Here is a 20,481-nt window from a genome sequence, read left to right on the forward strand (position 1 = left end):
AAAATAATATTTGCAAAAGTGAGATGATGGTTTTTTCAAAATATAGTAATCGTGAGATTAATTCTCTTGAATTATTCAATCTATTTTGGGTAGATATTGACGTAGTAGTTGGCAAATTGGCACGCAAATTAAGAAGTTTATCATTATTTTTTTCTTACAAGGAACGGTAGAATTCTCTATTTTCGTTTTCCAGTAGTATTTCAAATTACAGAAGCTTTCTTTTTATGCGTCTGTTGACTTCAGGCAAAATATTTTCATACCTTATGAAATCTAAGAAATAAAAATTCTAAGGCTAATAAAAATAAAATAATAGTAGCAGTACTATTTTTTTAGTAGAATAACAATAACAATACTTCATTCAAGAATGCATGATGAAGAAAGCTCCCTTAATGTACATCAGTAACATTAAACACAAACCATTCGAAGAAATAAAACAATATTTAACAATTAAAAAATAGTTCCTAAATGCAAGAAAAAGCCCGAAAAATAACACACCAAATTAATTTCGAGTGCAAACTGATATTATATCAAATATTAGCAGAAAAAGCAACCTTGTATCCTATAATGATAAATTAGAGTTCTAATACTCGAGAAAAAAGTTTAGTATCTCTTCATTACAACATTTTTCTTAGCACAGATCAAAGGAAGTCATATTTAACTTGCAACACAATATCGAAAGATCAACAATGATCCAATAAAACTGCCCCGGTTCTGCTCTTCCAAAATACAGAAAAAGGGCAAATCATAGATCAAGACTACGATTCTTACTCGAGCTTTACTCTGTCGATATCAGTCATTATCCCTTCAAGCTGCAAGACAAGTTTGTTAGGGAACGAATCTATGTTTAGCCTCTCGGTACTAGTACTATTATAAGCATGCCGTGCAAAGAAAGTACTATCATAAATGAATGTTTAGCCTCTCCGTATGTACCTTGACAATTTGGCGCATAAAGTAATCACCATATTTCTTTGGTGCTTTGGATTCAACGACGTGGACCATGTCCTGAAATTAAAACGAAGATCAAAATGAATCCAAGTTCGTGTATGACTTAAGAAAACACAATAGATGGACAGTCTTGATTTATTAAACTCACGTCGTCAATGTAGAAATTGGTATCCATATTGGAGACAATTTTCCCATCTGAATCGACTGAATGCATCTTGTGCTTGAATGTCATCAAAATGGTCCTGTGAATGGATGATGAAATACTGCTTATGCAACATCCTTCTATGAATTAAGTAAAGCAGGACGTCAAGTTGGGATTACAGTGTATCACATTACCTCAAAGTATGTTCATCAACTTCCATATACGAGGCCAGCTTTGCAATGGAGATCGTAGAGTATACATTTAAGAAGGTCCGAATGCCTGATAGTAGTTGCTGCTGCTTTACTTCATAAAGAAACAACTTCAATTGTAGTCTATAAGCATCCTGAAAAGATTAGATTTGAAAAGCTTATGAGATTATGAAAACAAATTAGATCGGGCATGCCAACTGCCCCCAAATACAAATACAAAACCAAAGACATGTGCAATTCACACAAGGATAGACAAATCCCTTAACCAGAGTTCACTCCGATGATATATTCACACCTGGTTGTAATTTACAAGAGGCTCATCATAGCTTGGGGCAGATGGAGTGATGAACTTTGGGCACGCATAAGAGAATAGCTCGTCATATAGAGCAAATGCCTCATCATCAAATCTCTGCATCCTCAACATTTTTTCACCATACTTCTCCCGCAGCTGAGAGTTCACGGTCTCCTCAACAAGCTTTAATTGAGGACAGAGGGAAAGAGTAACTGCAAGCAAAGCATACATTTGCTCATTCTTTTTCAGTATCTGTTCATATTGAGGAGACTTCTGGTGATACTGCTTAGTCTTGAATATGTAAAGAAGTATTTTATTGAATTCTCGAATTGCCTCTGTATACCTGTACAGATTTCAATGACAATGCATTAAAAACATCATTCATCATCTCTCCAAACAAGTAAGCAGTTAGTCACATCAAGCTACTCTAAAGTCTAAACATGGTTTAATTATGTGTATGGTATATCATGCCATACCTACACTGGGCAGTGATCAACTCAACACAAAAACCAACTAATAAGACATTTAAATGATAAATTAAGAAACTTGGAAATGTAGGTAGGTCCATAGAGTTTTGGGTAGGGAGAAAAAAAGTTTAATGCACCTGCGAAGCATGAGATTTGCAAATCCATAGTGGTATATTGTGGTTATGTGGCTCCCAATGACACTAGTGTAGACGCCTTGTTGAGTTATGTCAATTGGAAGTATGCACTTCAGGCCAGTGTGATAATCACCCAATAAACAGTGAACTCTAAGCAGGCCTATCATGCTGAAGTAACCCAAGACCTTCAACACATTGCTTCCACCACTGTAATCATATCCATCTGTAGCAGTGAACTGCTCAAGACCTTCCTTCTCCTGTTCCAGGATTTGAATGATCGAAGACTTCTCCACAAGTGCTTGTAGATAATTAAGGACACCATATACGTTCCATGCCTGAGACACAAAATTATAATTAGAAACAATCATTTCTATAAAAAGCAAGGTGCCAAGAACAACATAAAATGTGCACAAAGGAAATTCAACAAATTGATGGAAAAAACATGGAGAAGTGCATCTGTGAAATAAGGAGAAAATCAGTAGCAGGTTTGGTTTCCTCATGAGGCCTCCATATTATTTTCCTTCCACTATTCTTATATGAAGTTCACACGGGCAATGAAAATCATAGATAACATAATAACAGAACATCATTAGAACATTACTCTAAAAGAAAAGCGCATAAGCACACAAATATTTATCGAAAACTACTCATCCATTTCTCACTTACAAACCTGATCATACTGGCGCAGAAGAGCAATCTCCTGCTCGGTTTTGCTCTTCATCTTGGCACGATACTGACAGAAAGACTGGAACTGGTACACAAATTCATCAACCATGTCCCATAGCCACTGATTTGGCAGTTGCATGTTCACTACTCCATGCAATACAACCTGTACATAATATTTCATGTTCAGCATGCACAATTATCCATCAGAACAAGCAAAGTCCATCTCATCAAAATTAAGTGGAGTATATAGTTTATGCAATCAGCATGAATTCCGAAAATCATCATCCTAACTATAAGAATCAGCAGCATCTTGTGATCCATTGTAGTTGAAACTAATCCTCATTTCCTTTATTTCAATTAACGCAAACCAGCATTACTATAAGCAACAACTATTCAAGGCTAGCTAAAAGAAATACCATTTGATACATAGTTGTTCTAATCTCAAACTGCCAATAATCAATATTTTAAGCCACCTTAACCAAGCACAAAATAGAAGTCCAGATACAATACTACAAGAAGAAAATGTATTTTACAGTCAACCAACCCTTTCAATCCTCACAATACTTCTTCAATAAAAACACATTCCTCTTCTCCAGATATGTTTCAGTTTATATGTTTTCTCTCACATTCCTCACTCAATAGCAAGACGGAATCAATATCATACCACATATTTGGATAGATTTTCATTTACGATTCACATTCAACAATTATCAACTTAACAGTAATATAAAATGAACCTAGCTTCAATTTCCTCCGTATAAACTTCCACACATAAAACAGTATAGGAATTTATCAACACTCGATGAACTAATAAATTTAGTGATACATTAGTTTTACACAGTCTATACATCATTGAGATCTCGATGGTTTAATTCACTGATAATTCAGGTTAAACACTGTCGAGACAACACTGAATTCCACACAAAATTAGTCCTAACCTGAAACAGATTGCAATAATTATCCCACGAATCAATCCGCTGCTTAAGCGTTGGCGAGAGACGCGCGTAGAGGTGGCGGAACCACATCTCGCGGTAGAGCAAGCAGAAGACGTGGTCATTGTCGACGTAGGTGGCGACGGCGTCGACGGACGGCCACGGCGCGTCCTTGAAGAACCTATCGCTGATGCTCTGGAACGACGTCTCGTACATCTGGTGGATCTCGTAGACGTTCTTCTCCCGTATCTGGCGGTACATGTGCACCACAAACGACTTCACTGAGTCCGGTACGTAGTTTGGGTCGTATCCAGAGGCGGAATCGCCATGTGCGGATTGCTCGGAATCGTATGGCGCCGCGCCGGCCATGGTGTCGGTTATGGTGGCGAAATATTCCGGATTGGAGCTCAAATTTGCGTCTCCGGTGAGTGACTGTGTGCGTTAGAGAGAGAGAGATTGGGTATTTTTGCCCTAATGAAAATGAAGGAAGAAATGGGCGTATTTTGCACTCATGGGCCGTAGTTGGGTCTTAGTATTGGGCCTAATTTTTTTCGAACTACTACTAGTTGTAGTGTATAATTAATTATTCGATTTTTAAATAAGAATTAAATTGATATGAATGTTTTTATGAACTCAAATGTAAGCCAACAATCCAGTTTTGTATAATGAAATAATATAATAATTACAAATTTAATTTAGTTTCCACCTCGTTTTAACAAGCTAAAATAAAGTAAAACATGAAAGTTAAAAGTCATTTAAAGTCTAGGGAATTTGGATTATAAATTATACTCCGTTAATTCGCTATAACAATATGTGTAACAAATCTTTTGTATTTATACATGAGAATAAACGTCATTAATTTTTTGTAGTAAAATGTTAAATGGAGTACTATGCAATACCAATACCACTAAATAAATAGAAATTGGAAAAAGAAATAAAATTGTGGAGTAGTAAATTTGTAATGATGGAAATTGCAATATCCTAATTTCACATGCGTCAGCCCCATCTCAAATTCCAGTGATAATATGTGGATAATATTTATTTTATTTATTTATTATTCTCGCAAGAATGTTGGAATTGACACGCTATAAATTCATACTTTTGTCCACTGATTCATAATCTCGTTGAACATTTTCCATGGAACAATAGCCAGAATGAGGTACGGGTTGCTATTACTCTTCAATACCATCAAGTTTCATTGTCTTGTCATAATCCCATTTCTTGAAATAGTAGTATTCGAGTTTTTCTCAGGTTTTTGGAGTGTGGAGATGAGAAATGTCAGGATCTTGATGATGGTTCTTGAGCTTTTTAAAATTAAGCAAAAGGGGGATTTTTTTTGTTGTTGGTGGTGACGGTAGTGGTGTGATTGTGTGTGTGTGTGTGTGTGAGAGAGAGAGAGAGTAGCTAAGCCGAGTAAATTGGAGTGTGTGTGTTTGTGTGTTCCTTGCTTATTTTGTGTAAATGGCTGAAGGTGAAAAACATAGGATTTTGTTAGATTCTTGATTACTCAATCAAATTGCTACAATGAGATGAGAAAGGTCAGGATTTTGATGAGTTCTTCATCTTTTTGTAAATTAAGCAAATGGTTTTTTTGTTGGTGTGTGTGTGTGGCAGAGTGAAGCATTCAGTGTGTGTGACATTTAAGAATGTGGTTAGTTTCTTGATTGCTCAATCAGAATGTATTTAGAATTGAAATCAACTACTACAAGAATTAGAATTGTTTGAAATGTCAATTATATGGTTTGAAGTCAAATGTAGTCACAAATTCATCTTCTTCGATAGATCACACTTTCTTGTTGTTTTCTTGAAACAATGAAGAAATTTGAAGGCAATAGTATCATGCTATGTTGTACTCCCACTACTCACTATCCCATGAGCTTCTACTAGTGCATTTCATGTTATGATTCGTGTTTTGCTAGCCCGTCTTCGTCTCACTTATTAGCTATGATCCCATAATGAGCTTTGGAGATGCAAAAATCCTTATTTGTTTCATTTTGCCTCTCTGCATTGTTCAAATGGTGTAATCTATCTTGCTCATGTCTCGATATCCAGTCATACTTGAATTGTTGAATTTGGCTTAAATTGCATCCAAGTAGTACCTATTCGAACCCTGAAGAGTTAGTTCTCGTGTGTTCGCTATCAACTTCCCGTCATCAACGGTTCTTTAGTTCTCATGCGCTTGTTACCAACTTGTTGTCCTTCATTGGAAAATGATATTGGTTGTGCTGTTGTCGATTTGATTTTGCAGGAAAACTGGAATCTTTGTGCTGTTACCGATTTTGTGAATGTGTGACGAGAAAGGATTAACTTCCTAAACATCGAGAAACCATGGGTTACGTTGAGAAGTTTGAGGTAGGCAGCACAAAACAAGGCAGCAATTTAGACAAACAAGTTGAAGAGCTTCCCATAAATGTAATCTTTTTGTAAAGATTCTTCAAAAGTTGTGATAGAAAAATATCGTTGTTTTTTGTTTCTTTGAATTGCAGGATAGGGCTCTTGACGAGAAACTGCAGCTGCGGCCAATGCCAGGATCGACTCCTTGCACCATCTGCTCGAGTGGGGAGAGCTGTAAGATTGTCCGTTCGAGGACCAAATTGATGAACATCTTGTTGGAACGAGGGAAGCCGCAGGAAGTCCAGTCGATCTTCAACAATTTGATTCAGAGAGGGCATAAGCCGTCTCTAGTGACCTACACCGCGCTCCTAACCTCGTTGACTGTTCAGAAACGCTTTGGTAACATACATTCAGTAATCTCCGAGGTGCAGAGGAATGGGATGGAGCCGGACCCGGTGTTCTTCAACGCTGTGGTCAATGCATTCTCTGAATCCGGGGACATGGATGGAGCTATGAGAACGTTGTCGAAGATGAAGGAACGCGGGATCAAGCCAACAACGAGCACGTACAATACGCTGATCAAAGGGTACGGGATTGCAGGGAAACCCGATGAATCTTTAAAGATAATGGAGCTCATGTCGAGGGAAGCAAACACGAAGCCCAACGTGAGGACTTATAACGTCCTTGTTAGGGCGTGGTGCAACAGGAACAACGTGGAGGAGGCTTGGGGTGTAGTGTCGAAGATGGTGGCTTCGGGTGTACAGCCCGATGCAGTGACTTACAACACGTTGGTGAAGGGCTATGTTCAGAACAAGCAAACGGGTAAGGCGGAAGACGTGATCATGGAGATGCAGAGGAATAATGTGCAGCCGAATGATAGAACTTGCGGCATCATAATATCCGGTTATTGCAAAGAGGGACGAGTGAACGAGGCGCTGAGATTCGTGTACAAGATGAAGGGCTTTGGTGTACGCCCTAACCTCATCGTTTTCAACTCGCTGATCAAAGGGTTCCTCGACATATCGGATAGGAACAGTGTGGATGAGGTGGGGTGGCTTAACGGCCTTTGCATTTGTTCGTTTTTGTGCTATTGAACTTATAAAGAACTTGATTCTTGATTTTGTTAGGTTCTGACGTTGATGGAGGAGTTCGGAGTGAAGCCGGACGTGATCACGTTTAGCACAATCATGAACGCGTGGAGTGCTGCGGGCTACATGATCAAGTGCAGGGAGATTTTCGACGACATGGTGGAAGCTGGGATCAAACCCGACGCCCACGCTTACAGCATTCTTGCTAAAGGCTACGTACGGGCCAAGGAGCCGGAGAAGGCCGAGGAGCTCTTGGACGCCATGAAAACATCTGGTGTTCGTCCGAACGTAGTCATATTCACCACTGTCATCAGCGGGTGGTGCAGCAGTGGCTCGATGGACTCTGCGAAGAGGGTGCACGGGAAGATGATCGAGTCTGGGATCCCTCCAAATTTGAAGACTTTCGAGACCCTAATAGGCGGATATGCCGAGAACAAGAAGCCGTGGAAGGCCGAGCAGGTGCTCGGCCTCATGGAGGAGGGATTCAACGTTCGTCCCGAGAGAAGCACTGTCCAGCTCGTGGCTGAGGCGTGGCGCTCCATTGGGCTCTCCAAGGAGGCTAACAGTGTGAGAGCGTCATCGAGGAAGACGACCGCGACCACAACCTCAACGTCGCATCCACCACCACCACCACCACCACCACTACCGCGAGCGGAACAAGAGACGCCATCCACGGCTCAAGAGAGCTTGGAGTGGTTCTGTCAGAAAGAAGAAGCTCCGAACTCCTCCGTGGCAAGGCTGCAGATACCGAGCGTGGTTCTGGGCGATCAGAAGGGCCCGACCAAGCAGAGCCGGATGGTGCTGAGAGAAACCGAGCCCTCCTTGTCCGAGGCGAGGGCTGTGAGTCTTACTTGTAGATATGGAGAACGAGGCGCTCCCATGGCCAGCCAGAGGCGGCAGGTGTTTGCGTACGGGCAGTTTGCTCCGGCGTGCACGCTCCTCCTGCTGAACTGAATGACGACGACTTCGGTTCAAGCGGAGGAGGCGCTGCTCCGGCTGAAGATGGATGCATAGGCAAGTTTTAACTGACTATTGTACATAACAAAGGGGGTGGCATTTGATGATCTTTTTGTTAACAAATGGTTTGTATTGGTTGTGAAGCAAACACTAAGCTTCTTCATTTTTTGAAAGTTGTGGAAAAATTATCTGACGTGTCAAATATTATAAAGTGTTGCTAATTACTGTCGAATTTAATTAGTACTACTCCCTTTTTACCATAAAATAAAATGTGATATTGTATTTTCATCAATTAAAATATTTAAAAAATCACAAAATATTGTCAGAAGTGGGATTTGAACCCACGCCCTCGTAAGAGGACCAGAACTTGAGTCTGGCGCCTTAGACCACTCGGCCATCCTGACTTCTGTTAAATAGTTTTTATTTATATAGTGTTTTGACTGTTTCTTTAGCAACGTTATAAACTTAAAATCATAGGAATTCGATAAACTACAAATAAATGACTACAGTATTGGGATACAGTATAAATTACCAAAAATAATTGTGCATAAACATTCCATTTCATTCCTTGAAAGAAAGAGATTATGATATTTACAAAGACAATACAAAATATAACAAAAGATGAGATTACAAAATATTAACATACAGCAAATAAAATCTATGAAGAATAAAAGCTGAAACGATATCTCAGCGTCCTCCCGGCAACGCCAATTGCCTTCATTGCACGCGGGCCGCAGCCCCGGCTGATCTATCTCCCGAGCCCTCTCGTCTGGCGCGTGTTGTATGACTTGCAGTGGGGGCATTTGTGCGCCACGACGTGATACTTCACCTCAGAGTTGCGCCCACAGTCGTTGCACAGAATCCATACCTGCAATCAGAAAGCAGAATCAACAGCCGTCGTACGTAAACAGGATCCGAATGAATGAACGACCGACGGCATATGCAGGCGGGGTTGGTGGAGAGTTACCATCTTGTTTTCACAATATGGTGGCATGGGTGTGGCTGCGATCTCTAAGTCGAACTTCTCCCACACTTTCGACATGTCGCACACAGACTTCGAGCAAATCGGGCAAGCGTACCTGCTCGGAAGATAAGGTCTAGTTAAGTTCAATGTTGAATGTGTAGAGAACGAGAGAGAGAGAGAGAGGGGGGTTACTGATAGTGCTCCTGCATCTCTTCTAAACACGCCTTGTGAATGGTATGCCCGCATGGCAGAGCAATGACGTCGTTTCTCGACTCAAACAGATACTGCATGCGAGGGATGCTTGGGTTCAGTCGGGGCTGGACCGAAAAAAAAAAGACAACAACAAGAGAGGGACATGTGTTCTAACCTCGAAGCAAACGGGACAATCCTGGTGCATTGCCCTCTCCACGCATGGATGGCTGGTTTTCAGAAGCGCGGAGTAACAGCAACCTGCATACGAGAGAGAGCGAGATGAGAAACGAGAAAGCAATCGTTGATCGGATCCAATCAAGGGTGCTAAAGAAGTAAAGACTAACCGCATTTGTTGCAGTGGAAGAAATTCTTGGAGCCCCCAATCCTGCAACAACAAGAAATATCAGCAAGCATTATTAGCTAAAATGTACATATTGAAATGTGTTACAATTCATCTTATTGATATCATCTTATATTCTTATTGATATAGATATACGAGGATTGCTCGGGCCGTATAAATCCTGTTGTTAATACAAGAAGGCTAGGGCATACCTGCAAATGCCGCAACCATTGCAATGGTACTGCTCTTTAGAAGTCTGCAAATGGGAAAGAAACGATCAGCCATCTAATTTCAAGATTTCAAAATCATCAAATCTTTCATAAAGTTGTTTACAACAAAATGTCGTGCATTAATACTTACATCATCATCAAAGAGCTTACAAACTCCACAGAAGTATCTTCCCATGCATACACCACAGTTTTTACAAACTTGTTGAACCTGAGAAATACCGCCAAAGCAACCATATTAGAGGATATTGGGAGCATAATAAGTCATTGAGAACGATGAGACTACATATATTTATATAAATCAATTTTGAAATTTGTATAGACACTAACCTCTTGTTCAGTGTCACAAAGTGAACATATGACCTGAAAATCACAATAAAATGCATCTTTTCAGAAAATAAGCGCACAAGAATCAGAAGGCTCTGACCAAAATAAGGAAAGCTAATCCTTTAGTGGAAATATAGCAACAGATATAGTCAGATACGCGGGAACTGAAAAGGATCCAAGAAGCATCCTACCTTCTCAACGGAGTGGCGAGGGATATCATGTCTGAGCTTCTGTTCGATGCTAATACTGTTCTGTTTACAGAGAAATGGAAAAGTCCGGATTTATTTCGCAAATCCATGGTAGTTGGCCTCAAACAAATAACTTGAAAAGCATTCTTATAGATGAATGAATGCCTCAAATTACCTTTGCATCATTATGACAGTGACGACAACTGAAGATCTCATTACAGCATGGAGCTCTAATGCGACACCTCCGACGATAGTGAGGACATCTGTCAACCAAGAGTCAAGTGTTAGCACGAAATCGTACTACATAGTATATCACCTACCAATGCTAGCATACAAAGCTTCCATACCCGTATTGCATGTACCCTTTATCTAATCTTTCAGTACCAGCAACCTTTCCTGGGGTCATCAACTCTCTATCCAAACCATGTTCTTCGTGGGAACACTGCAGCTCCGACTCGTGAACCTTTTTCCTGAACCTAGTTCCATTCTCTTCAGCCGCTGCATTTTCTGAGAGTTTTGGTTCGGTACATGCTGTGCCGCAATATTCAACGGCCACAGACGCCATTCTATTGTATAACTAACTAGCAGCTGATAAATGAATAAAGCACCTGCATTCAAAGAAAGATTTAAGAGCCTAAGCCTACTTAGCCTATCTAATCTAGTCGCCCGCCAGACGGGCGAAAACCTCAAGATCATGCAGCTTCTGTTGCACGTTTGCGCCATAGCAACATAATCAGCAACAATAAAATCCAACTAAGGTCGAACAGCTCCAATCATGAAACCTCGCAGGGAGGAGAAATTCCTGAAAACAAGTATGTTTACAAAACAAATATCATGCAGCATTCTGGAACTTCAAATCTTCGAGCTCAGTCTAGTGTCAGTTTGTGGAAATTTCCATCCTAACAGAGAGTGCAATGACGGATCGCTCAAACCTATTGTCAAAGCAGTAGAAAAATGAATCATGCCCCTTTTAAAGTCAAAAGAAGAAAAAGGTTCAAGTCTGAGAGATTGCAGGGATGAGTGTGTTATCATTGCCCTCGAGAGGACAGACCCACCTCCACTGGGTTCGTGATACTTCTCCTCCCAAACATGTTGATATTTTGTCGACTACTACACTTGTAAATAGCACTAAATGCAAAACTATCCCCATAAGTCGGAAAATTACCATCTAACCTATTCAAAGAGATGCAGCGCTCCAAGTAGGTAAACATTAGCTCCAGTCAGTCACACGTAACTGTTAAGAAACTTAGGGACTTTATGGATGGGTTCCAGAGATGCGTGTAATTTCCATTTCCAAGCAATAGATAAAAAAAGTGGCTAATCACTAAAAGGATTTCATCTGTAAAACGACATAAGTATAATACAATGGTGACAGCAGCAACGAGATGCAGCTCGAACGGAAGTAAATCTCAACCCGAATAGTAATGGAAACCCCTATACACTCTGTTACCTTGTGCTAACACCCTGGTGGAGGCATCCTACGCGTTTCTTTCCTAGTACTATAATCAAATACCCCGAGATCTAAATCAAGCTAAAACCACCCTCTGCCAGACTAATTGCTATAGAAGTTCCAATGTTATACCATAATTTCCAGTAACTGCATAATTCGAGTAATATAACATCAAAGTGATATAAATTTCCATATAACCTCATCCCCTCAAGGAAGTGGTGGTAACAAAACTGTCTAAACTCTCTTATATGGACAAAATTGAGAGAAAACTAATTCCTCCCCAACATTACACAAAAGAACAAGGGGCAATCTAGACGATCCATCAACATGCTAATTCTCTAATCTTCCATCAGCACAACACAAAGATACCAATGATCAAAGAGCAAGGATGGTCTCATACCAGAAAGCAAAGCAAAAACATCCCAAAGCATCATCTATTGAAGATCTAAAGCCAGTGTTTCACATTCACATACTAATTTGCAACTAAAAATGCACACATATCAAGGCTTAAAGCACAATATCTTAAATCCACAGTGATCACAAAGTGCCAAACTAACACCAATTCTAAATTTCTAACACAAACACCATTTCACTTTCTCCTATCCGTAACCATCACATAATCATAAAAACCATACATATGCATACATTATACATACTATAAAGAGTAATTGAAACAAACACACACAAACCAATATCATGCTTCATCATACCTATAATAAGCTGATCAAGCGCAGAAAAAAACTACACCATAACAACACTTTAAAACAAACTTTCTGAAACAACGACCTCAAAATTCGCGATCTACTTCGCAATCAGCTCGTCGTGATCAGATCGATCTCCCTTCAACTTCAAATGCGCACCGCCAGCAGCATATACCTAACGATATACGAGAGAGAAAAAAAAAAGCAGAGTAGAGCGAGAAACACACAAATCAACGATGTATGGATTCAATCCTGAAAAAAATCAGATTTTATTGATAAAATAAATGATTGGGATGAGGGTTTGAAGGTTGCGTGGCGTTCATACAATGAATGGAGACAAATAAATGGGTGATTGGATTGAAAGCGCCACCACGCACAGTCATAGACAGCTGAAAGAAAAGTTGAAAAATAAAATGTTGAAAAATAAAAGGTTGCTTTCTGAATTTTCTCTCTTTCATTTTTCTAGATAGTTCGGTTTAGGAAGATGAAATGAAACTGCAAAGTCCCCTAAAAACGCGTGGTCATGAAATTTCAATATGTGATCAATGATTTAAGTAATTAATATTATTAATTAATATTTTAAATATAACAGGAGAACACTTAATTGGTCAAATATTTTAATTAAATACTTTAATTCTTATTTAAAGTATAAATAATACAATAGTGTAAGACGAGTCAAAGCAAAAAAAAATGAAGATATTGGAATCTAATTTTTATGAATTAATATTCAAAATGGACCTTGTACATTTGTTAAAAGGAGATTTGATTCTACATATGACATGTTTTTTTTGTTCCATATAGTAGTATATTTTAATTTATATTAACGAGTTTATAAAAAAATAATGGTCAAACTGTATTAAGTTCGGCCGAAAGTTTTTAAGATTTTTTCAAAGAAATTTGTATTATGAAATGCAATTTTGTTTACTAAGTACTACTAGTATATAGAGTAACGAATATTTTTATTCCACGGTCTCCAATTATTAGATCAATGGTTGGATTAGACATGAGAAATGAGGAGTGATTATTGTGATTCATTTTATTGGAAACAAAAAATATCCTATTTTAGTTTGATTTCATTGCAAGGTTACACAAATTCTATCCACTTAAGGGGTGTTAGTTGGAGAAGATTAAATCTCTTGATTAAATATGTATCATGTTTGGTTCATAAAATTGAACCCTTCAACTTAATCCTAGATGCATAGTCTCATAATATTTAGTTATAGTCTCCCCTCCAACTAAAATAATCCTACAACTTAATCCTATATGGATAGTCTCATAATATTAGTCACGGTAATCGAACGCCACCTAAATTAACACATGCGTGCATGAAATTTGACTCTATTTTGGTTGGGCCACGTGTGTCACAAAGCGAGCACTGGGCTCAATTCATGTGTCATTGGTAGTGAGTCATCATTTATTTGATTGAATCCAAAATAATGGAAATCCAACTTAATGTCATAAACGAATGAAGCTTTTCAGAGTCAATAATTTTTTATCTATGAAGAAGAAAGGAAAACAATAAACAATGCTTTAGTTTTACTAGGATGAATTAAGTTTTTAAGCTAATGTAAAGTGTCAGTGATGTGTTTTTCTTTTGTATTTGAGGGGCAAACTTAAAATTATATGCATATTAATACTAGTTCTTTGTTTTGTAGTATATTTTTTTATTACTTTATTATATCAATTAATGATAATATTAAATAGTTATTAAATTAATGATTAATAAACCACCGATTTAAGTATAAAACAAAATATTAAAATAGTTGGAATTTCCAACTAATTTGAGTCTCGTGAATAGTTGGAATTGATTCTTTGAATTGTTGTTCATTAATTAAGAGATTGCTCTTAGTATAATGTACTGTCATGGATGCTCTAAGTGGCTTCATATTTGATGGGGTCATGATAGAATAGGATCGCCTAAATGTGTAGAGTTAGGTTACACATAATATAAAATTTACTATCTCCGTCCTATAAGAATATACTCCATCCGTCAGCAAATAGGAGTCTCGTTTTTCATTTTAGTCCATCCGCAAATAGGAGTCTCGTTCATTTTTTTTTTATCATAAATGGTAATAGGGTTCTACTTTCCACTAACTCATTTCACTCACATTTCATTTAAAACTAATATATACAAGTTGGACCCCTATTCCACTTACTTTTTTCACCCACTTTTTTTAACATTTCTTAAAACTCATGCCGCCAAGAAATGAGACTCCTAATGGTGGATGGAGGGAGTATTGTATTTTCGATTGGATACATGTTTTCATGTATAATTGGTAAAGTAAGAGATAAATGGAAAAAAGTAATTAAAGTATTGTTAGTGGATAATGATTCTCACCTTATTAGTGAGAAATAAGTCTCTATATTATTGTGGGATGGACTAAAAATAAAAGAGTGTATATTCTTATGGGACGGAGAGAATATGATATTTTGATATTTTTAAATTTTCAATATTTGGGTATTCGATTGATACTGAGTATTCGAATTAAAAATGGATTAATTATTGAATACTACTACATAGTACTTTTAGGGGTGTTCGGTTTGTAAGATTGTATTTCGAGATTAAATTAGTAGTGTGTTTTGTTCATAAGATTTAGTCCTCCAACTCATTGGATAATCATGGGATAATTAGTCATAGCTAACCTCCTATGACTAAAATAATCTCACAACTCAATCTTATATTATATCTTGGTATTATTTTATCTAGGAAACCGAACACCACCTTAGAATATTTTGGGATCAAATACCTAATTTTTCAGATCGGGTATCTACATAAATCAGATTGGACAAACTATTCACTATTGGCATCAATCTTAATCTATTCCTCCATGAAAACCCTTGAAACAAAAAATATTAAAATAAAAAACTACTATTAACATTTAATCGGTTTAGTTAATAAAATAAAAGCTCAAAGGTCGATTTTTCCATTTTCTGTGTGGTGTTTACTTAAAAATGTTAGAACTCGTCATTTTAATTTTAAACATATCAAACGATTAAATAAAATTGACAATTTACCTTTAAAATAGATGAAAAACATAAACTCAGTGGGCCAAATTGGAAATAATGAAAACTACAGGGACCGGTTTCTAGTAAAGCACAATAACACTGCGTGGCATCCTCACACTCTTCGTCTCCATTTCTGAAACCACTCTCTCTAAAACATACACATTATATATATAACATTCTTGTGTTTATCGCTGCACCTACACACACATTAACACACACACACACACACACACACACACATCGATAGGATATATACAGATACGGAACCCTATCTATTATACCTCTCATTTCGTTTTTTTTGTTGTTGTTTTTGTTGTCAATTCGGAACCCTGATTCTGTGTTAGCTCAGCCTTTTCTGGAATTGCATTTGAGAATCTGTTGGAAGCTTTGGATAAAGGAAGTTGAGAATCGACACAAGGTCTTTCTAAATCTGAAATCTAATTATTTGATTCGAGTTTCGTCGATTAATTTGGAGATTGTCTTATTTGTTTATTGTTGATGTTTGAATCTACTCTCTTGTGATTGTGTTTTTTTCGTTAGTGAGCAGTATTTTTGTAGCTTTTGAAGCTCTAGTATTCCCGGTATTCATCGGCGATTGCTGCATCCGAGCTCAGGATTTGGATCAAATTCGAGAAATTGTGTTTCGTCGGGTTTTTAACAATTCGTGCGACTGGAAATGGTTGGGGGTGGGAATAGAAGGGATGACTCGTCGTTTACTGTGAGCAACACCAATGTATTTGCGGCTCTGGAGAGTTTGAGGAAGAAGAAGAAGTCTGACAAAGAGAAGGGGGGAAGGGCCACGTCGAAAGCTGCTGGGGCGGAGAAGCCGGTGTTCTGGGCTCCGGCACCTTTGACGGCGAAGTCGTGGGCGGATGTCGACGATGAGGATGATGACGACTACTACGCCACCACTGCTCCTCCCCAAGCAGTGTGGGGTGGTTCGGGTTTGAATGTGCCTGAAGAGAGTCATAAATCTGATGTTGTGGAGGTATACATAGTGAAGATTATGCTGCATCATGCATTCATGTGTTATTTTTTGGATTTATCTTAGTATTGATAGCTAGAAGGTCCCTAGTTCTCTAGTGCTTGATTTATCTTATTTGGACATGCTTGTGACTGATTGTGAGCATGTATGAATTATGATGATAGTGGATTCATCAATTTTTAATTATTGCTTTGGAGATTCCATGTCCATGGAGATGAAAGTGTTTAGCACACATGCTTTGTTACACTATCTATTTGTTATGGAGTTCTCTTTTAAGTCATGATTTGCATCGTATGCAATATCCGTCGGGAATGTAAGTACATTTTAGTTGACTAGACTTTGTTATGTCTTGCTAAGTGTAGCTAAATTAATTCCTAGCCCCGTTTCTCGTCATTTATGTGAAACAGCTGTCAGTGTAATTTGATGTAATCCTTTGTCATATATGGTTTGGTTGAATTGCTTGTAGAAACAATCATTGAAATGCAGCTCAGAGTGTGTAATTTGGGTGTTAATGTGGCATGTTATTTATTTGTATGAATGACAAGATGCGAGCTTCCACTTGTTATTTAATGTTGCTACAACTGGAAATTTGTGTTTTGTCATGGATCTAAAGTATGACGTCTGTACTGCAGAATCAATAATCTAGTTTTCTGGTGATTGTGCTTTCATTCTCAAAACAAAAAGAAAGTTTTCCAAATGTTTGATCAAAATATAGAAGTTCATGGCTCAAAATGTTATGTGCTTTGCTGAACCATTGAACTTCTGAAATTGGGGTTTTGGAATCAAATACATAATTCCAGAGGCATCATGCATCTGATCTCGAATGTGTGTATGCTCTTAGCATCATACATAATTACAGAGGCATTAGTTGCTGCTAGAGTTTGTCGCTTACCTCCATGTTTATATACCTATTGTTGAGTCCATTGACTGTTTGAGTTTGCTGTGCTGTTCATTGATAGACATATATTCCTCTAATTAATGTAATGTTTTTGCTTTTGTTCATGGATCCGGGGTTTGTTGGAGAAGGTGCAGACCGTGCAATACTATATGCATTGTTACAATAGTGAAATTGAACAATAGCTAGTGTACTTATCTTGATTGTAACCCTTCTTCAGGATGTTCTTATGATCTTCCTTTCCAGTTTCCACTATCACCGGCCAAGTATTTGATTGAACCTGTTTAAGTGACTCTACATATCTGTCTCTCTCCCCTCCCCATGATTGATAGGACAGTTCTTAGTTCTTACACAACATCTTTTTCTGCCCTGACCAATAGAGATTCTGATGGTTTATGACTCATGCTGAAATAATACATCTGAGAATGGAATCATTGTGAAGATTCCTTGCTGCTAATGAATTAACACATTTATAAATCTTGTGCATTGGAAATGAGTGAATTGCATATTTTACACATAATAGCTAATTCACCTATTGCAGGAAAGTGAAAGTGAGGATGAACTTCTTGACGAAGGTGATGATGATGTGGAAGATGGGCATGACCAGGAATCAGAGATTGAAGAACAGCCTGAGCCACTGGTTATGAAGCCTGCAGAAACTTCATCAGCACCTAAAGAGACTGAAAGACAGCTTTCTAAAAAAGAGAGAAGGAAAATGGAGCTAGCTGAGCTAGAGGCGATTTTAGCTGATTTTGGTGTGAACCCCAAAGAGAAAGCTGAAGATGAGGCACCATCTGGTAACTTTCTCTCTTGAGAATCAATCGTTCTATTATAATTTTTTGGAAAGTCAGAGAAAAAAGCAGTTTTGATTATTTTCTTGTTTTGTTGACGTCCTTTTCTTGTGCTATTGATAAGAAGGATAAAAATATCAGTGCTTTTATTGTGCAGATGTTACGAAAGAGCAGAAAGAAGAACAATCAAACGGGAAGGCTGATAAGAAGGATAATCCCCCTGCCGAGTCCAAAACTGCAAAGAAGAAGAAAAAGAAGGCCACCAAAGAGGTGAAGGAGCCTCAGGACCAGTCCAATAGCTCGGAGGTTCCCAACGGACAAGAGGAGACTGCTGGAACCGAGCAGGTGGAAGAAGACACCTCTGCTGTTGACGTGAAAGAGAGGCTGAAGAGGGTAGCCTCTTCCAAGAAAAAGAAATCAAATAAGGAGATGGATGCTGCAGCAAGAGCCGCTGCTGTGGAAGCTACTGCTAGGAGTAAAAGACTAGCTGCTGCCAAGAAGAAAGAGAAGAACCATTACAACCAGCAGCCAATCCGGTAAGATATATAAATAGATCATTGAATCTACATAGAGATGGAAATGCGATTTTATTGCTCACGAATAAACTTGGAGCCCCTCCCTCCCCCTGAGTCCTCTTGTTTCATGATCGAAGAACTTTGATATGACGTTTACATGACCCCAGATATGATGATTTTGGTTATTAAACTCAGTTTCATGTATCCTTTTTAGGCCTTGTTTCATAATCAATCCATTTTGCTATGAACAAAATATGACAAATTCTGAAATGGGATTTGGGCAATATAAGATACTGGTTCCTATAGTTTTAAAATCTGATTCATCACATTTCTCTCTTATCATTTATTTCATTTATTAGTGATCCATTTTTTATTTTGATTTCATTTTTCTTATGATTAATATATCAATAAAATTAGATTTATTTTACAAAGCTTTATATACATTATTGTATATAGACAATCGTGTAATGCGATAATATATATAGATATATGGTTGAGTGTTATATTGCTAACTAAATACTTAATTACTACTTACAATTAAATAATAGCCATTAGATATTCAAATTAAGGTCCTACATCAGCCACGGAATATCAATATCATCAACAAAAACATCAATAAGGGCATTAAGGTCAATTTACAACAAATTAGTTGTAATTAACTTTTGAAAAAAATCTAATAACTTTAAAATAAATATAACTTTCTCGATTTAAATTATTTTTTCGCACAAAATATATCAAATTAAAGATAATTCATAAGGATTCTAACGAGATCTCACTTGCATATGTTCTGATGTCAAAAAATTTGAATTTTTTTGTTCAAAAAATTCATAAATTTCATAAACGACTTTATATCAGTACACGACATATAATATGTCAATACAATGTCAATATGAAATTGTATTAACATTGTCATGTCTCTGTGTTGATGTATTTCATACATTTGATTGACATTGTGTTTCTAAACCCTAAATTTGATAGTTGCTATTATTTTTTAATATTAAAAAATAAAAAACGAAATTACATGATAAATTGTAGACCACGAGATTTCTAAAATCGTATGATCTTAAATTAGTTGTAGTTAGCAATTAAATGATAGATATATATATTATTGCTATAAATTAAATATTGTATCCAATATATTATATCTATACACTAAAATAAAATTTATTTTAAATTAAGAAAGTATTGTGCATATATAAATACATAATAATAACAAGTAAATAGATATAATATTGCATTAGATGATTATCCATGAATAACAAGAGTATATAAATTTTGGAAAAATAAGGCAATTTTTTTGATATAATAATGTTAAGAAAAAATAAATTCAAATGCATTGCATAAATAATAGTAAGAGAAAATTAAGATAAATCAATAAATAAAAATTAAAGAGGAGAGAATGAGAAGAAGTTAAAGTAAGTGAGATGAGAGATGAATAGATTATGTAAATGTGTTAAAATAATTCTTCATGAAAGAAATGTTCGAAAATAGTAACAACACACCTCAAACACGATTGTGTCTTGTAATATTTCACTAACAAATATCGAAAATATACAAACACCATTATTCATAGACTATTTTTTGGTAGTTCACTCCCTCAATATATTATTCTCTTTCAATTAGTCATTAGCATTAATATATCAAAATATTTCAATTAGTCACTAGCATTAATATATTAATATATCAAAATATTTTAGTTTTATTACTGTGATCAATCACCATCTTCACTCATAA

The 20,481-nt window shown here is 37.1% G+C and overlaps 4 protein-coding genes and 1 non-coding gene across 16 annotated transcripts; 2 read left to right on the forward strand and 3 right to left on the reverse strand.

The window, feature by feature from the left end:
• Positions 1 to 499: 499 nt before the first annotated feature.
• LOC121742108 (eukaryotic translation initiation factor 3 subunit L-like) lies at positions 500 to 4,264 on the reverse strand. The gene is made up of 8 exons (XM_042135147.1): positions 3,794 to 4,264; positions 2,860 to 3,018; positions 2,193 to 2,524; positions 1,592 to 1,931; positions 1,282 to 1,430; positions 1,094 to 1,187; positions 931 to 1,002; positions 500 to 809 (listed from the first exon to the last, which is right to left on the reverse strand). The coding sequence occupies exons 1-8, from the start codon at positions 4,154 to 4,156 to the stop codon at positions 765 to 767; spliced, it is 1,554 nt and encodes a 517-aa protein (XP_041991081.1). The 5' UTR covers positions 4,157 to 4,264; the 3' UTR covers positions 500 to 764.
• A 544-nt stretch (positions 4,265 to 4,808) lies between these two features.
• On the forward strand, positions 4,809 to 8,354 carry LOC121810863 (pentatricopeptide repeat-containing protein At5g25630-like). Of its 7 annotated transcripts, none has more exons than XM_042211584.1 (5): positions 4,809 to 4,946; positions 5,039 to 5,325; positions 6,036 to 6,199; positions 6,274 to 7,167; positions 7,249 to 8,354. In XM_042211584.1, exons 3-5 carry the CDS (start codon positions 6,116 to 6,118, stop codon positions 8,161 to 8,163), a joined length of 1,893 nt encoding a protein of 630 aa, XP_042067518.1. In that variant the 5' UTR covers positions 4,809 to 4,946; positions 5,039 to 5,325; positions 6,036 to 6,115; the 3' UTR covers positions 8,164 to 8,354. The 7 variants fall into 7 exon arrangements, with proteins under 7 accessions (XP_042067518.1, XP_042067516.1, XP_042067522.1 ...); XM_042211588.1 differs by having other exon boundaries at positions 4,811 to 4,946; positions 6,036 to 6,139; XM_042211582.1 differs by having other exon boundaries at positions 5,039 to 6,199.
• A 132-nt stretch (positions 8,355 to 8,486) lies between these two features.
• TRNAL-CAA lies at positions 8,487 to 8,570 on the reverse strand. Its single transcript has one exon. It is a non-coding gene; the product is annotated as a tRNA-Leu (tRNA).
• Positions 8,571 to 8,707: 137 nt separating this feature from the next.
• On the reverse strand, positions 8,708 to 12,975 carry LOC121741296 (probable E3 ubiquitin-protein ligase RZFP34). 5 transcript variants are annotated; one of them, XM_042134010.1, is made up of 12 exons: positions 12,641 to 12,975; positions 10,752 to 11,012; positions 10,580 to 10,667; positions 10,408 to 10,467; positions 10,220 to 10,252; positions 10,023 to 10,100; positions 9,875 to 9,918; positions 9,667 to 9,707; positions 9,498 to 9,580; positions 9,323 to 9,414; positions 9,134 to 9,245; positions 8,708 to 9,034 (listed from the first exon to the last, which is right to left on the reverse strand). In XM_042134010.1, exons 2-12 carry the CDS (start codon positions 10,967 to 10,969, stop codon positions 8,915 to 8,917), a joined length of 969 nt encoding a protein of 322 aa, XP_041989944.1. In that variant the 5' UTR covers positions 10,970 to 11,012; positions 12,641 to 12,975; the 3' UTR covers positions 8,708 to 8,914. The 5 variants fall into 5 exon arrangements, with proteins under 5 accessions (XP_041989944.1, XP_041989943.1, XP_041989940.1 ...); XM_042134009.1 differs by having other exon boundaries at positions 10,752 to 11,206; positions 12,641 to 12,973; XM_042134006.1 differs by having other exon boundaries at positions 10,752 to 11,336; positions 12,641 to 12,973.
• Positions 12,976 to 15,676: 2,701 nt separating this feature from the next.
• Positions 15,677 to 19,061, forward strand: LOC121740803 (neurofilament heavy polypeptide-like). 2 transcript variants are annotated; one of them, XM_042133430.1, is made up of 4 exons: positions 15,677 to 15,979; positions 16,102 to 16,549; positions 17,983 to 18,238; positions 18,390 to 19,061. In XM_042133430.1, the coding sequence occupies exons 2-4, from the start codon at positions 16,238 to 16,240 to the stop codon at positions 18,770 to 18,772; spliced, it is 951 nt and encodes a 316-aa protein (XP_041989364.1). In that variant the 5' UTR covers positions 15,677 to 15,979; positions 16,102 to 16,237; the 3' UTR covers positions 18,773 to 19,061. The 2 variants fall into 2 exon arrangements, with proteins under 2 accessions (XP_041989364.1, XP_041989365.1); XM_042133431.1 differs by having other exon boundaries at positions 16,109 to 16,549.
• The last annotated feature ends 1,420 nt before the right edge of the window (positions 19,062 to 20,481 follow it).

Source organism: Salvia splendens, chromosome 7, assembly GCF_004379255.2.
Source record: "Salvia splendens isolate huo1 chromosome 7, SspV2, whole genome shotgun sequence".
NCBI classification, from domain to species: domain Eukaryota; kingdom Viridiplantae; phylum Streptophyta; class Magnoliopsida; order Lamiales; family Lamiaceae; genus Salvia; species Salvia splendens.